Source organism: Polypterus senegalus, chromosome 7 (assembly GCF_016835505.1).
Source record: "Polypterus senegalus isolate Bchr_013 chromosome 7, ASM1683550v1, whole genome shotgun sequence".
Classification (NCBI taxonomy): domain Eukaryota; kingdom Metazoa; phylum Chordata; class Cladistia; order Polypteriformes; family Polypteridae; genus Polypterus; species Polypterus senegalus.
Genome location: NC_053160.1, coordinates 79,449,248 through 79,466,605, shown reverse-complemented (window position 1 = coordinate 79,466,605; position 17,358 = coordinate 79,449,248). Strand labels below are relative to the sequence as shown.

Genomic DNA, 17,358 nt, shown 5'->3' with positions numbered 1-17,358 from the left:
TGTCAAAGCTCAAATGTCGTATGGTAGTCTAATAGCAATCACGGGACATTGTATCTTTGATTGCTGGTACAACAAATAGTTCTGAGCAGGGGTTAGCCACAGCACTCACTGTGGTCATCGCTGCTCTTGTGAAAAGAATGGATATAAATACCATCAACTCAGAGAGGGAGAGGCAAGTTCATTGTACCACATGAACGTCACTGAGAGAATAAAACTGAACAATAAAAAATAAAAAAAAACAACATGCAAGCAGCCAAAATTTACACCGGGTATAACAGACTCAAATCAAATGTATGTTTTTATTATATTAGAGTAATAATAATAGCAGCAGCTCAATACTAGGAGAGCCAATACTCGAACCCAGTACCTTTGGGTTAATAAAGCAGCAATTGTTACCTCTGCGCCATTCAAGAATACATGTCAACTTCCTGTCAATTGACATTGAGTTTGGGTTTTTAACTCATTGACAGCAACATGTAAATTGAATGATTTTTTTTCTTTGGTTATATTCTTGAAAAACACACACGTTTACTTGATATTTGGACTAAAGTCTTCACACATTATACATTTCATGTCATTATTAGTATAGCATGGAAAAAGCTTCTGCTTTAGGTATGTGTTCTGCATTTCTTGCTTCACATTTTCTTTCATCCTACACTTACCCAGATCATTTTAGACAACGAACACGCATGAAATGCATGTATTCTAAATAACAATATACTGTATTATTTACCCTATACAACCCCAGGCACCTCACACACAGATAAGGAGCCTTTGCCCGAGTTGAGCTATGTAAAGGCGGGTTTTGGGGGGCAGTCTGTAGGGGGCAGTGGGCTATTTGGGGAAGTTTCGATGAGCTAGCAGGCTGTTTGCGCTGATTGACACGTTTACAAAACAAAAGACACGGACGGAGAGGTGCGAAGGGATTTGAGGTGGGCAGGAATTACGAGTTTTTTCGTAGGTTTCAGGGATTCTAGTATTAAATGGTATGTGCAATATATAAGTATTTCTTGTTCAATTCTTATTTTTTATTTTGTACAATAAAGATAGTCTAATTAATTTATATTTAAACTGACTCCAATCATTAAAAAAAAAAAATACAATTTAAAACTTATTTGTTCACAAAGGTACTTAATTTACTCTGACATTCTGGTCCTTCCTTTCAATAGACCTCCCTATCCAGGATATCAGGATGATCTGCATTTGTTTAAAACATTATGTTATTTGTTCAGGGTTTTTATGAGCATTTGTAGTTTTGCATTTTACTGTGGTTTATAGACTGTTACTATAATTCAAAGCTTGGTGTTTTTCCTGTATTCATCTTTTTTCAGAAAATATCGGCATTAAACACTATTCTGCTTTCTTCCCTGATGTTCATTCCTAAATTGTGAAACGCTAGGAGCATAAAAAAAGTTCTACATAAACAAAATACATTATTATTACTTTTGTTGATTAAAATGGCCCGTAAGAAAAGAAACATCACAGCAGAGCTACCCACCTTTAACCTAAAAAATTGGACCAACTGAAGCGCATAAACTGGATTCAGTCTGAAAAGAATATGCACATCGATTGTGCCATATATAATGTAACCATGATGATTTTTAATATCATGATTTAAATTTTACACCCTTACTGTAAAATATGCTAAATAAGTAAATAAAAAATTGCACTTAAATCCTTTAAAAGGGTTCAAAGACAAGTGATTTCAAAATATAGATCTCAGATGTTAAACTTTACCATCATTTTTATAATGGGGATACCTACGTTGGGGACGGTAACCAACAGCACTGAAAAATACATAGCCAATAGGCTATTCAGAATAGAGATATAAATGGTAATCTGTACTAAATCTGTACAAAATATTCAGACTTTTTAACTCTTATGCCTCACACTGAGTTGACTGCACCTTCAATTTCATTGTTCCTTTGTAAAAGTGATAATGACAATAAAGATCTATTCAAAAAAAAAAAAATTGTGTAAAGTAAATGTAAACTCACCACTGAGTGCTGAGGCTTAGCTTGTTGACTTGTAAGACCATTTGCCCTTTTCTTTGGGTTGGGAGAGTCTTGTAACAGTTTCTTATTGTTACATCGTAGACTCTGGTTCTATTAGAAATAAAAACAAGTTTTTAACTTGGATCATTTTCCAAAACTGACAACATCCTATATGGGGGAGGGGGAGACTTTTCGTTGCAAAGTTTGCAAACTCAGTTATTTTTCAAAAATAAAAGGGGTTTATATATGCATACTCATTGTATTGCTCATAGGAAATGGGTCTGCTAGCAAAATAAAAATGAAACTGCTCATATAAAAATTAGTAAGAGAAAACTAATTTAATACACAGTCTAACAATATAAAGAAAACACTTTAAAAAGATGGCTACATCTATTAAGGAGCACGTTATAAGGTTAAATAAAATATTTTGGAATTCATAAGTCTCCCATAAACAATATTCTACAAATAATAATTTAAGACCATGGCGACAGTCCAAATGTAGTTATCTTTAATAAGTCAGGCTACAAGGGCAACAAGAAAACTGAAGTGGAATATCGGTTGTTTCATGTTGTGGATGTGCTCGCCCCACTTGTCTATCTATAAGGGACTAAGCAAATTCCTCTCGCTTGTCTTTCCTCGGCAGTTTCACTTTGGTGACAGAGTTGCTTTCTTTCAGCTTCATGCTGTAGCCTCATACCTCTTTCTTCTTCCGACCCGCTAACTTGGGGCCGTTTTGCCGGCTCTTTGAGCTTCATGCTGTAGCCTTGCATTACCAGGCCTGACAGACAGATGCACACACTTCCACGTTTAGACATTTATATACAAGATATATACCCATTATGTCATTCTGAAGCAAGAAGTAAACAATTTGTAACTATGCACATATAAATCTGTACTCATTCAAACTTTTACTTTCAAAATTATTTTTCATTCCAGTCCTTGAAACAATTATTGTTTATCACTAAACACTGAGAAACCTTACATTTTGTAAAATAGATTGCTGTAGTTCACAAAAGTTCTGTCTTCTATTGCAGTTGCCCAGCAAAGATTTAGTAAGTTTATATTTATTTTACCTCATAAAGGTTTATTGTGTGTTCATTTGTTTATTTGTTTTTATTTCGTTATTGCTGCTTCTTTCTTGCATTTCACATCTGGAATAAACTAAGTACATACATACATACATTTCATACAAGCTTCCTCCAGTGCTGGGGTTAATGTGTACCCTGGCAGCCCTGGACAGGGCAAAAACTGTACATACACTTAAACCATTCACACAGGAGCCAATCAACCTAAACAGCATGTTTTAGGCATGCAATTCGAAAACTGGCATTCTCAGAAGGAGTGGAGTGTAACAGTGACATATCAGTGAAAAGGGATAGGGTGCACATGAAGCTGCAAGTGGTGGTGTGGCAAGGCAAGGTGTAGTACAAATACATTTGATCGAAGAGCAGGGGGGTATTTTCCATATGTTGCTTAAATCATCCGAGATCAGATGCCTCATCTTGGAGGAGTTAATGCCGGTGAAGCTCACCCAGGATAAGTCAGTTTTTTTTAAACGCAGCCGTGTAGTAGATTAGTCTAGCAAGTCTTTGATAGGCTGTAAGAAAATGATGAAAGAACGGGCGCATTTTTTTTTTTCACACAAGCGGAGCAGGACCGTTTATTCGAAGGATATGAAGAATCTCAAGATTTAATATGCACAAGGGATAACACTGCAAAAGCAGCCAAAACCAGAAAAGACGGCTAGAAAAAAGTGGCCGACAAATTAAACACTAAGTAGTGTGCATTGTACTTACTGAATGCAGCGTTTCATTTCCTATGTGATTAATTATTATTTAATATGTCATAATTCCAGATCAATCTAATCTAATAAGGCGGCAGACAAGCAAAAAACAGGTGGAGGTCCACATGGTCCAGACCTAATCCCTGCAGAAGAGTTGGCTCTCCAGCAAAATGCCCATCGCCCTGTTTCTGGGGGCATTTTTTTTTGTTGGGTGAGTTGCAGGGAATGTCATATCCCTAGAACTTGTGTCTGACCAACGAGATATTGACGAAGGTCAAATATTTGATGAAGACACTGTGTCTGATTATTCATCAGGAGGAGAGGTACATTTTCCAAATCATGTTTGATCAAACTCCACTCTGATCAGTCCCATGTGTCCCAATCACATTTGGAAATCCTGGGTAATGAGAATGTTAGGCTGATTGTGAGATTATTTATGGAACTGTGGGTGTTTTTGCCTGTATACCTGCAATGGCATTAAATGCTTCTTTTATTGTCTGCACACACAGGTGTCCAGGAAACACTATGAAAACCCGAAGGAAATATTTCAGAGCCAAACAGACTTTACGAATTGCCTGGCAAACTGCACTTTTAGATAGGTTTTCCGCATTACCTACAGTAAAGTAATCCCTCCTCAATCGCGGGGGATGCGTTCCAGAATCCCCCACGATAGGTGAAAATCTGCGAAGTAGAAACCATATGTTTGTATGGTTATTTTTACATATTTTAAGCTCTTAGAAAAACTCTCCCACACTGTTTATAAATATTCTCCACACAGTTATACAGTAAACCCTCGTTTATAGCGGTTGATCCACTCCAGACAGATAAATGAATTTCCAAGAAGTAGGGTTCTTTATTTATAAATCTAATATTTTCGCAGTTAGAGCATTGAAAACCTGTTTACGACCTTCTAAATACGTTTCTTAACATTATTAGAGTCCTCTAGACATGAAATAACACCCTTTAGTCAAAAGTTTAAACTGTGCTCCATGACAAGACAGAGATGACAGTTCTTTCTCCCAATTAAAAGAATGCAAACATATCTTTCTGTTCAAGGTGCGCATCAGGAGCGGAGAATGTCAGAGAGAGAGTAAAGTAAACAATCAAAAATCAATAGGGCTGTTGCGCTTTTAAGTATGCAAGCACCGCGATAAAGCAGCGCAATAAAGGGATCAATGTGAAAGTAGCCTTTCAGCGTTTTTTTACAGGCGCGTCCGTATCTTCTAAGCAAAACAGCCACGGTGCAAACAGCCCCTCTGCTCACATCCCCTCCGTCAGGAGCAGATAATGGGGCCAATCATACGTCTCCCTGATGGTATTGCATGATGGATAAGTATCTGCCTGTATTTTTCAGAGACAGTGAGAGGCACAGAAAAGCAAACAATGAAAAATCAATATGGGCTGTTACAGCTTTAAAGTGTGTGAAGCAGCGCGCGGGAAGTATATCGTATATCATTGAGGAGTTTTATTTAATATGTAATACATGCTCTGATTGGGTAGCTTCTCAGCCATCTGCCAATAGCGTCCCTTGCATGAAATCAACTGGGCAAACAAACTGAGGAAGCATGTAACATAAATTGAAAGACCCATTGTCCGCAGAAATCCGCGAACCAGCAAAGAATCCATGATATATATTTAGATATGTTTACATTTCAAATCCGCAATGGAGCGAAGCCGCGAAAGTCGAAGCGCAATATAGTGAGGGATCACTGTATATAAAAAAAAAAGTGCTGCTTGCAAAAAAACTCAAAGCAATGCATGCTGTCTGTGTGGTTGTGAGAGCCCGACTTTGTCTAGTTTGACTTCGAATATAAGGTGCTAATAAATCTTTGAGGTACAATATTCCCCCTCGGCTAAAGCGGTACCTTTCGAAAAGAATTTCCTCCAGGAGCAATGAAGGATCTTGCCGATCGCGCAAAACCCTGTCAATATAAAATTCTCTTCTTATAATTTGCGCACCGATATTAATTGGTCACTCATTCATGAACGGCAAAGCCATGACTGAATGAATTCCATGCACGGACACCGATTAAGTGTGTGAGCTAATCCTTGATTACATAGAGCAAACCTGCTCCGAGCAGGTTTAAAGATTTGGATGTGCTGCTATGACAACACATCCAGAAAGAGTTATGAAAAACTGACAGATCCAGGATCATGTCAGATCGTCAACAATTACATCCGGCTAAACGAGTAATCCACGTACGAAAAATACCCCCCCAGTTCTCCATGAATGTTTATGCAGTGCAATTCAGACACATTTGATTGGGGGGTTATCCACATGAAACTGCAAGTGTAGGCATGATATGGTGCCATACAAATACATTCCATTGAAGAATGGCTCCCTGTTAAAGTTTGCACAATGTGATTCATTGACATTTGATTAATGGAAGCAGGTACAGTTTAATAGTAGTTAACCAGTACATTAAGAAGTTTAAACAGGAAGAGCAGTGGTTAGAAAACTAACATAGCAAGAATGTGCAACAGACAACATCGGAATATAGTAATTAATCTCAAAGGGGTTGAACTGCAAGACGCTTCAAAGTTATACTATAAACAGAACTTACAAATCAAGTGTAGCATCAAGTCTTTCTGCAAATGCATTCTTCTCAATAGAATCAGAATTGCAACTCAAAGTCTTCATATTCCGCATTTTGTAACATTTCTAGGGCTTTCCTAACTGTACATTTACGTTTTTTGTTTTTTTGAAGAAAACAGTACAAACTTAAACTCTCATTGTGCATTAACCGAACAATACCCATGCACAGAAGCTGTGTGTATAAATGAGCTGTTACATACACAATTTATTTCCTGTCTTTTATGCACAGCTGTGACATGTAGTATGAATGATCATTCATAGATAAACTATACATTATCATTGTAATGTTCTGAACCTCAGCAATCCAATGGTAAGGAGATTTTTATTTGATAAAAGCAGATTCACTCAGCTGTGACACTTTGCTCACCTCAGCTTAAACAAGAGCAAATCACATATTTTACTAAAGAAAGGGAAAAGACAACATGTAAACCTATGATTAAACTGAAAGAAGGCAATGTTGGTTATGTAAAAATACCATTATTGCTTCTGTTTGGACTTGTAGGTTTACTGCAACATACTCAACTTTTAAATATTGTGCAGTCCAAAGCAGAATTTTATATTTCGATTGTTAGTTCTTTAATAAGAACAATCACTTGAAATTCACATCCCTATCACTTCTAAAAATGATTATTTTTAAACAAAGTAAAAAGGTTCTGCTAGGAAAATTATCATGAAATTTTGAGAGGTTTTGCTTATTTTTTGAAGAACTTATCACACACTGAACAAGTTATCTATATGCCCAAAAGGTATAGCTTCTAACTATTTAGTTTCTTTTTTCCTCTAATTTGCAAACAATCCATTCAGGTACTACAAATTGCTACTCAGCATAAACATACTGTTTACTTTATTTGGGATTGTCAACTCTGCAACTGCATCCCTACCAAACCATACAAAGAATAAAAGACATCATTCACATTTTAATATTTTATTAAATCGTTTTTACTTTATTTTATTGTTTGTGCTGGAAAGCTAGAAAAATGTCTGTAGCAAGCACACTTTGGTATTTTTCGAGTAAACTTTACATAGGAAGCTCATGCTGCATGCCAACAGGCTAAATACTACAGATCAGAAATAATCACACACAGTACATTAGACTAGCACACAAACCAGTAAAGCTTATACTAAGTAAATTGTGCCACTGAAAATTTAAATTTTCCTCCAGACATTAAGTTCTTATAAAGAGGACATAATGGCTTCAGAGGAATAAGACCTTTGAATAATTATACAAAAATATGCCCAATTGTACTATGTGAGCTATAGCTAAATACTGCACACATCATGGCTGCCACACGTTCCCTGCACTGTTTTGACGTGTCCTCTGAGCATATTGTCAGAAATTAACGAGACAACTGCATAAGTTGCAGTACCCTCAAAAATCTGGGTGGCACAGTGGGTTCAAGTTTTTTTATGTGACGTCAGCGTCGTTGTTTACTAACATCTCCATAGTGACAAAAATGCCTGGCAGAATAGCTGGCATTAAGTCTCCAGCTCTTTGAAAGTGGACATGGAAATGTACAAGACGAAATGGAAGCAAATTCAAGAAAGGTACAACTGTGCAAACTGGAAAAGTCCAAGAAAAGAAGGGGGAATTCGGTCGTTGCAAGCAGCAGTGTGACGGCAAGCCACACTGCAGATCCAACAGGATCATTGAAATTATCTTTTACCTTCAAATTGCATGGACGGAGAGTGTTAATAAATATAAAAAAGCCCTCTTTAAAGCTTGCTCAGAATACTATTCTACATTAATAGATAGCAATAATAAAAATCCTCGGGTACTGTTTAGAACAGTGGCTAAATTAACAAATGGGAATTCAGTGCAACAACAGTGCAAAATACCAAAAGATACTAGCAGTAAAGACTTTATAAACTTCTTCAATGAGAAAATTAAAAATAAGATCCCAGATCTCTGCATCAAAGTACAAACCAAATACTAGGTTAGCAGGCCCTGTCTCACATTGCGTTCAGCACTTTAATAATTTTAATCCTGTAACTGAGCAGGAAGTCTTAAGTTTAATTTCTAAAATGAAGCCCACTACTTGTTGCCTCGATCCAGTGCCAACAAAACTAGTAAAAAAGTGCAATGGATGTTCTTGTAGCGCCTATTCTAAACACTATCAATAATTCATTATTGCATGGCACAGTACCTGATGCACTAAAAGTGTCAGTCATTAAACCATTACTTAAAAAGTCAGACCTAGATCCACACATATTAAAAATTATAGGCCTATTTTAAATTTACCATTTCACTCTAAAATACTAGAAAAAGTGGTCATAGTACAGAAACGGCATTAACACGGGTTGTAAATGACATTCTGATATCCTCTGATGAAGGAAACTCCACTGTAATTATGTTGTTAGACTTAAGTGCAGCATTTGACACCACTGACCATTCTATTTTACTGCACAGGCTAAAAAATGATGTTGGGCTTACAGGCCCCATGCTTATTTATCAAATCGATTCCAATATGTACAGAAACATGCTGACAGTACTCCATCGTTATACACAGAAGTTCAATATGGTGTCCCGCTGGGCTCAGTACTGGGACCTTTACTGTTTTCACTTTACATGCTTCCACTGGGATCTCTCATTAGGAAACAATGTTAATTTTCACTCGTATGCAGATGACACCCAGTTATACCTTTCATTTAAATCAAATGAAGTTTCTCAGATATTGTCTTTAATTAGTTGTGTTAGTGAATTAAAGGAGTGGATGAATGAGAACTACTTGTCTTTAAATACAGATAAAACAGAGATGTTAATTGTTGGAGGGAATGACGCTGATCACAGCAATATTTTGTCATCATTTAACTCAGTTGGAATCCCAATTAATTTTACTGAATCAGCCCACAATCTAGGAGTTATCTTTGACTCTAGCATGTCATTTAAAGCGCATATTACAAAGTTGTCCAAAACAATTTCCTAACATTTTTAAGATGGAAGAAATAAGGCGCTTTCTAAATAAACAGGATTCTGAGAAATTAATTCATGCATTTATCTCTAGTAGGATTGACTACTGCAATGCGGTGTTCACTGGCTGTTCAAACTGTTCTTTATACAGCCTCCAGTTAATCCAAAATGCAGCTGCAAGAATTATTACAAGAACAAGAAAATATGAACACATAACTCAAGTTCTTAAATCCTTACACTGGCTCCCGTTAAGTTTAGGGCAGATTTCAAAATCCTCCCTTTAACATATAAAGCATTAAATGGCCAAGGTCCGGCTTACTTGTCTGAACTTATCATGACTTACAAACCTGAGCACACATTAAGATCTCAAGATGCCGGTCTGCTTATGATTCCAAGGATTAATAAAACAGTGGGAGGTCAAGCTTTTAGTTACAGGGCCCCTAAACTGTAGAATGGTCTGCCTGTTTCTATAATAGATGCCCCTTCAGTCTCAGCCTTTAAATCCCGGCTGAAGACTCACTACTTCAGTTTAGCATATCCTGACTAGAGCTGCTGATTAACTGTACATACTGCATCTCTGTTGTTAGTCATTAGCACTAAAACATAAGTAACATGATAGTTATAATTGAATACTAACCCTCACCTATTCTATTTCTGTTCTCGGTACTAAAATGTGGCAATTAGTGCCACGGCCCACCTGCCAAGTTGTTTGCCTGCCTATGGTAAAGTCATCCCTGATGGAGGATCGCAGGAATCATGGGAAAGAGGGGTCCTTTCATCGGATTGGCTGGCCCAGCACGGTTTCAGCCATGGAATTGTCAAATTGGGGAGGCAGCTTGATGGAGGTGGTCTCCAGGACTCTAAAAATATCCAAATCTTATTATGTGATATCATCTACTGTTAAATTCTGCTCCGGACTTCTACAATTTTTATTTTTATGCTGTATTGAGGATTTTTTCTGTTCTATGTATTGTATTGACACCTACTTTTTACACCCACTGCACGCCCAACCTATCTGGAAAGGGATCTCTCTTAATTGCCTTTCCCAAGGTTTCTTCCATTTTTCCCTACAAGTTTTTTTTTTTTGGAGTTTTTCTTGTCTTCTTACAGAGTCAAGGCTAGGGGGCTGTCAAGAGGCAGGGCCTGTTAAAGCCCATTGCAGCACTCCCTGTGTGATTTTGGGCTATACAAAAATAAACTGTATTGTGTTACATTGTGCATGATTCGGTGTTTGATGAATGGTTCAATGCAGTGAAGCAAGTCATCAAACTTAAAACGCTGACATATGAAAGAATTTGTGGTGCTTTCCTTCATCCATTTCTCACATTAGCAATACAAACATTGCATGTTCCCCGTCGTAATGATGCTATACACTTAAAGGTCTCGCATTTGATCTTCTGTGTCTCTGTTGCCGAATTTTTTCCTTTTTTGCACCTTCACAACAGCATCAGAATGTAAAGAACTTTACCTTCAACATCTTTCTTCCCTCAACTCACGACACTGCGAAACTGGACATTGTTTTCTCACCATGATTTCTCCCATCGCCACATGGTGGAATCCTTCAGATTTACATAAAGTACATCCGCAAGTATTGTCAATACACTTTTTGCGTAGCAGCAGCATCCACAAATGCATGTGTTGCATAGTGTCAAGTATATCTCAGCCTTTATGGTTCAGCCTCCTCTGTCTGACTAATATTCAAATTCTTATTTAATGTCTTTTACTTGCTTACTTTTAATTCTTTTATATATATTTTATGAGCTGGTTGACAGATCTTTTAATCTATGATTTTTTCATTGCTGCAGTTTGAGACCTGGGGCCTCATGCATAATGCCGTGCGTAGAACTCGCACTATAACGTGACATAAGCACAAAAGCCAAAATGTGCTTATGCACAGAAAAATCCAGATGCAAGAATCCATGCGTTCACCAACTTCCGTGTTCTTCCGCTATATAAATCCTGGTCAGCGTGAAAAGTAACGCTCGTTCACGCGTGTGCTGTCCTGCCCCAACTCCTCCCAGAATTACGCCTCTTTGAATATGCAAATCAATATAAATAGCCCTTAAGCTCAGCGTTCTATGAAAAGACAATGATAAAAGCAAGAGGGAAAATGGAAGAATTTCAGCAAATACCAAGTGGAGGCAAGGAAAAACGTACTATTTGTTGGTTTAAAACAGTGGTATAACCAACAAAAGGAAGTTGATCGACTGACATAGTGTGTCGGAGAAACTCGAAAGCTCAAATTCACAAAGTTGCACAGTGCCTGAAATAAAAACGAAGTTGTCAGATATTAAAGTCGCTGTGAAAAGGCGAGTCGTAGCACACCATCTGAGTTTCATATGAAAGCTTATTAGGGCACAGAGGAAAAAAAAGGCACACAGTGGGGAAAAAGCACGAAATGTCAACTTTAATCTCGAAATGTCCACTTTAATCATGTAGTTTATTTTGTCTTTAAGTAAAGTAGCACGTTAAATGCTTTGTTTTGTATGTGTTCTTCTATGTGCTCTGTGTGTGAATCACTAGTGCTTCTTAAACCGTCTTTTTCTACCTCCGACAGCACACAGAATCCATTACATTCATGATATTACAGCTCTCTGAATAATTAAAATACTGAGAAATACACATGATATTTTCATGATGACTGGAAATAAAGCATGTTATTAAATATGGGAACACGATGGCACAGTGATTGTTCATGTCTCACACAAGATGCTGCTGCACCATGCGCAACCTTTGATGAAATAATTTATTGTAGCAGTACTGTCTCTTTCAAAACGTACAAACCTCCAATTCCTGTCCTCACTTTTCTTTCCCCAAATACCCAATCACCACACAATCAGCTCTATGATCGACATTAAGCCATCTGTAAGCTTACGACGACGATTCTTCAAAACCTTTACGGAACATTGAAATATCTTAATAGTACGTGTTTAATTATTCTATACGTCTATCCTTCCAGTGTCGCGCCACCCTCAGTAAATATACAGCGTGAGGCAGGAACAATACGTGAACTTGCTAGCGCTGCGGCACTGTGTCCTCACATGTTTAATTATTAACAACACAGATTATTTAACTGAAGTTAAAGTTTTATCTGTGTAATATAATCAACATATAAAAATTATATCGTCATCATATATAAATACGCACTTTATAAAGTGGCGCACGTTGTGCAATATTATAACTGTAGTGCAAGTTTACAGTTGGGTAATTGTACTTAGAAGTACAAACAGTTCTACAAGGAGCAATTGATTGAACCTGTTTATAGTTCTTGGGATGAAACTGTTTCTGAACTGCGAGGTCCGTACAGGAAAGGCTTTGAAACGTTTTGCCGTGGCTGAGGCTGATGTGCTTGATGCTGTATACCGATAATTCTCTTTCCAATCAGCTGGTGCTGTGATTCCCCACTCAGATACAGTGATATAAATACTTTGAGTGGTGCAGTGAGAGGAATATGGAAAAAGATGATCCGCTGTGGCAACTCCTAATGGGAGCAGCTGAACGAAGAAGGTGCAGTGAGAGTAACAACGCTAAAGCAGTCATGGTATTTGGAATAGTATGGCTATTCCCTGGACCATTATATTGTTACAGGTAATTTACAATCAGATGCATTACACTAATAAACAATATGCAACAACAATTTCAGTGTATTTATAAAGCCGCGTCAGGAAAAAGAAAGGATAACCACACAGGAACAGTAGCACTGCTTTGACGCTGGGTGCCATCAGTCTGCAAAACCGAGCGGAGAACTTGCGTACGGCAGGGTATGAGGTACCGTGGAAATGTGTGTGGCTTTACGCCAAGTGTAGGTTTTATACATCGTGATTTGAACGTGGAAACGTTCTTACGCAACTTTTCTGTGTGTACGCACTGTTTATACATGAGGCCCCTGGTGGTTAGAAACTCCTAGTTGATGACATAATGTTTGAGGGGAAAAAAATATCAAAAGGTAGTCGTATAAATTATAAAAAAATAAAAATTTCATTGATACTACATTACTGATGAAGAAATACAATCCACACAAAGCTGACAAGAAAATAATTTTATTAAAGTACTCAATGTACATTAGAGAGACACAGCATTAGTCTTCCAATTAATACAACATATATAAATAAAATATACAAAAACTTAACATAGTTATGGCAAATCCATACCCAATGTGTCCACTGAAAGACAGTAAGACACATTTGGAGGTTGTAGTCTCCTCTGGAACATATAATGCTGCCATTTTAAAACAAATCACAACTCAGGAATGCTAATGGTACTGTAGTTGCAAGAACAATTTCAGCAGTTCTTTGCAAGTGTTTAGGTGTGCTAGATTAAAAGTAATTTGGAAGGATGTACAGCTGGAGTAAATAGAAAGAAACAAGCATATAAGGCAAGGAAGGAAGCTATTTGTAGTACTAGAGCAGTACTATCCCTCTGGATAGTTGGGCCAGTGACCTAACTAGGAAGAGCTGGTGGGTCTATAGAATTAGTGCTTTTCATGTACTAATATGGTAATTTTGTGCTCTGCATGCACAATACATGCACTCTGTATATTTCTGAACATGAAAGCAACCCTTTCTGATACTGTATTTATAAAAAAAAAAAAAAAACAGAAGGTTTACAGACCATGAGAGATTATACTAAACGTGATTCATGGCAGCAGGACTGCATATGCCGCTAGTATGCCTGCTTTCCTTGACTACATTTCAGGCTTGTACACAAAGCTAACCTCATTATACACAGGCCACACTTATAAACCTGTCCAAGAGTTTTTAAAAAAAGAAAAATGGATTGTTAAAGCACATAGTGCTTTTTTCAAGAAGCATAAAAACCATTAATGATGATGAAAAGATGCAAATAACTAAATAAACAAACAAAAATCATCCCTAGTAAAATAAAAATTAAATCACATGCTCTAGTACATATTGCTAATTTTCTGTTTCTAAACATTTTATTTGTTCAAAACCACACATCAATATCAGTCATTTTTTTGTGGTAAATGTCAAAGCCATTAGACTGGTTATTAAATACAAAAATTATAATTACCTTATCCAAGCACAAATTCAGCCTGTCTGTTACATGTCTTAAAGATGGTGACTCATGATTGGTCTGATGAAACGTTTTCACTTGAGAGTGTTTTGGTTTCCCCCATAGGTCTACTGGAGATCCATTGGTAAATGCATGGATTTGCCTTGGTCTTGTTCTATCAAAGAAAAGAAAAAAATATATAATTTTAAAAGCTGATGATGTATACACAAAAACAGCAGCAGCACAGACTTTAGAAAAGGATTTCTTTTGCCACATGTGCCAGTCACTGGTAACTAAATTTGGTGCATCATCTCTTTTTTCATTCTAAGGTGATTTACAAAACAGTTGCATCACAAGTTTTCAGACATGGTTTTAACAACTAGAGTTCAAGCAAGTCAAGATAGGATATATAGTAACATGAAAAATGGAAAACATATGCTATATAAAATTACAAATAAGTCAAAGAAATTTAAATTACAAATGATGTTAGAAAAATCATTAACTTAAGAATGTTAGAAACGCAAGAACATCAGACCCCCCAATCCTCCATGAGCCAAAAAAAATGTCCACTCACCCGTGACAGCAAACCCACCAATTATCCATGTTATGCAAAACATGCTAGAGAAAAGTGGGGACCAAAAAAAAAAAAAACCCCAAACACAGCACAGTTGGCTTTTGATATCCTTCGTGATCGCCTCCCACTTTCTAATGCCACTGTCTGATGCCCCATCAATTCTCAAAGTTGAGCCTTCATAAAGTATCAAACTAGAAAATGAAAACTTCCACTGACTAAAGGATACACTATCTGGATCTCTTAAATGACACACCAGTAGAAGTTTTAAAGTAATAGAAGTGATGAAAATAATCCATTTGTGTAGAGGAAATATTGACAAAAGATAAATGGAGAAATCCAGTAAGATCAGTAATTGTGGGGATACAGGTATCTCAATACCCAGAATGGAGGTACATGCACTCACAACAAGATTCCACATTTCAGCCACCCTAGGCCATTCCCAAAAGTCATGCATAAAGGTGCCAGGCACCTTAGATGGGCAGAAATTACAGTCTGGGGAAATCAGCCCTACACATAAAAAAGGCTTATGTTGTGTGATATATGTACGATGAACAAATCTAAATTGCACATACTGATAATCTGGATTTCTGGAGGAGACCTTTATGTTGTCAAAAAGGGTATCCCAACAAATCTTAGCATCAGACAACAAAACAGTCTGCAAACATTTTGAATAGCTAATGGATTATGCAGCATAGCATAAAATCCAGAGACAGGTCTGGAATCACTACTAAGTACAAAGGCAAATTTATCAGTGGGTGTACAGGCAAAGGATCAGAGAGAACAATGCCCTGTGCTTTAATAGCTGATCTTACCTGGACTTCGAAGAAAATGGAAGAATTTGGAATTGAAAATTAATTGCATGATAACCAAAAGGGTTTAAGGCCACTGGAATAATACATATCACCTAATGTACAGATACCTGCCTTATACCACACAGGGAAAGTGATTGGATGATCCCAACATTAAGGGCAAGATTGTCAAAAATAGGTGAACATGAGTGACACTTCGGAATGGGGTTAAAAATAAGACTCCACCCAAACCCAAACCTGTAGTGAATGTCAGTCAGGACTTCTCCATATAAGGGATGTGCTTGTATTTTCATACCAAATGTAGATGAAGATGTGAAGGATGTCACTTCCCAAATTAAAGGAAGTCCTTCGGAAAAAGAGCTGCTCTGCTGTTTCTTACATAGTTCCTCTGTGTTCTGAAACCAGTCCAACCTGTTATTAATGTGGACAGCTGTCCCAGCTGGAGTTGTGTGTTCATTGTTGTAAATATGCTGCAGCAATGGTTTCTGCAGAACAATATTTTATGCACTGACAAACTATATTAGATAGGCAGGTTATTTCATTCATATCTAACCTTTTGTTTTCCTTCATTGCATTTTGTATTTTTACAGTTAGAAAGGGCATTTAACTTGCCTGTTATGGCTTGAAGCATTTTTGAAGAATAAGTGTGCCACATTTCTAACAAAACTGGTCATTGGAGGATAGGCAGACAGGCAAACATGGCTATCACAGTAGTGCTTATTCACATATACTCGAATGCACCTAGAAAGGAATGACTAAACTGCAGTTTTACAAACATTTCATAAATGTGCTATGAATTTCATCTGATAAAATGAGGTATTAATCAAGGATGAACTGATCAGTCTGCAGATTTTTTCAGACCAAAAGGACATTTTAGATATGTACATGCATGTTGAATTCTGACCCACTGTAATAGGCACAATAACACAAATCCAGTCTCTGCTCATAGGTGCAAATGGAAAAAGACTGATTGATCACCAGAGACTACAAAATCCCTTACAAACTAGGTACATATATCTTTTCTATTTATTTGGTGCATCAAGCCGACCTATTGCTTTTTAAGCAAGAAAGTACTTTGTGACTGGAATCTAACCTCCAAGGAACCTTGAAGCTGGATACACTGAACTTGGTCTTAGATCCATCTTCCATTCTTAAGTTCTCTGCCAGTGGCTGAGATTAGTGTTAGGAGAATGAAAGACAACATTAATTCAAGATGGAAGCCTCAGCATCTAGCAGAAACACGTATGAGCCTACCTCTGACCACAGTAACACAACACCACCCAATAGACCATAATAGACCACTTGGCAAAGGTAAACAGTACACTGCAGCACAAATAAAGTTCTCTATTCATACCTGGGGCACTGACACAAAACAGCATCCTTTAAAGCTTAACAAGTGTGTGTCTATGCCAAGATAAGTTAAAACCCTACACAGCTAAGGACCCATGTTCTTGTGTACAATTGTTACTATAACAAGCTCAACGGCTATGTCTATGGGAGATATTTTCTGCAAAATTTAAAATGAAAATGTAATCTCTCTTTTGCAATTTCAAAGTCTGCATGCAAAAATGAAAATGAAATAACCCCATCTGCAATTTCATTTTTGTTTTTGCAGAATAGATCTCCCATGTATGTCAGGTAAAGCTGTTAATTGTGAGACAGTACTTCATGTCAGAGCTTA

General features: G+C 37.2%; 1 protein-coding gene across 2 annotated transcripts in view; it reads right to left on the bottom strand.

Moving 5' to 3' along the window:
- The window catches only part of dcp2 (decapping mRNA 2), a 57,065-nt gene that overhangs the window by 7,339 nt on the left and 32,368 nt on the right, over positions 1-17,358 (bottom strand). Inside the window, exons 8-9 of one of the 2 annotated variants that reach the window (XM_039758930.1) lie at positions 14,313-14,469; positions 1,998-2,105 (exon numbers count right to left, since the gene is read on the bottom strand). In XM_039758930.1, coding sequence (XP_039614864.1) covers positions 1,998-2,105; positions 14,313-14,469 — 265 coding nt within the window. The remainder of the gene's footprint in view (positions 1-1,997; positions 2,106-14,312; positions 14,470-17,358) is intronic. The other variant, XM_039758931.1, reaches the window with a different exon arrangement.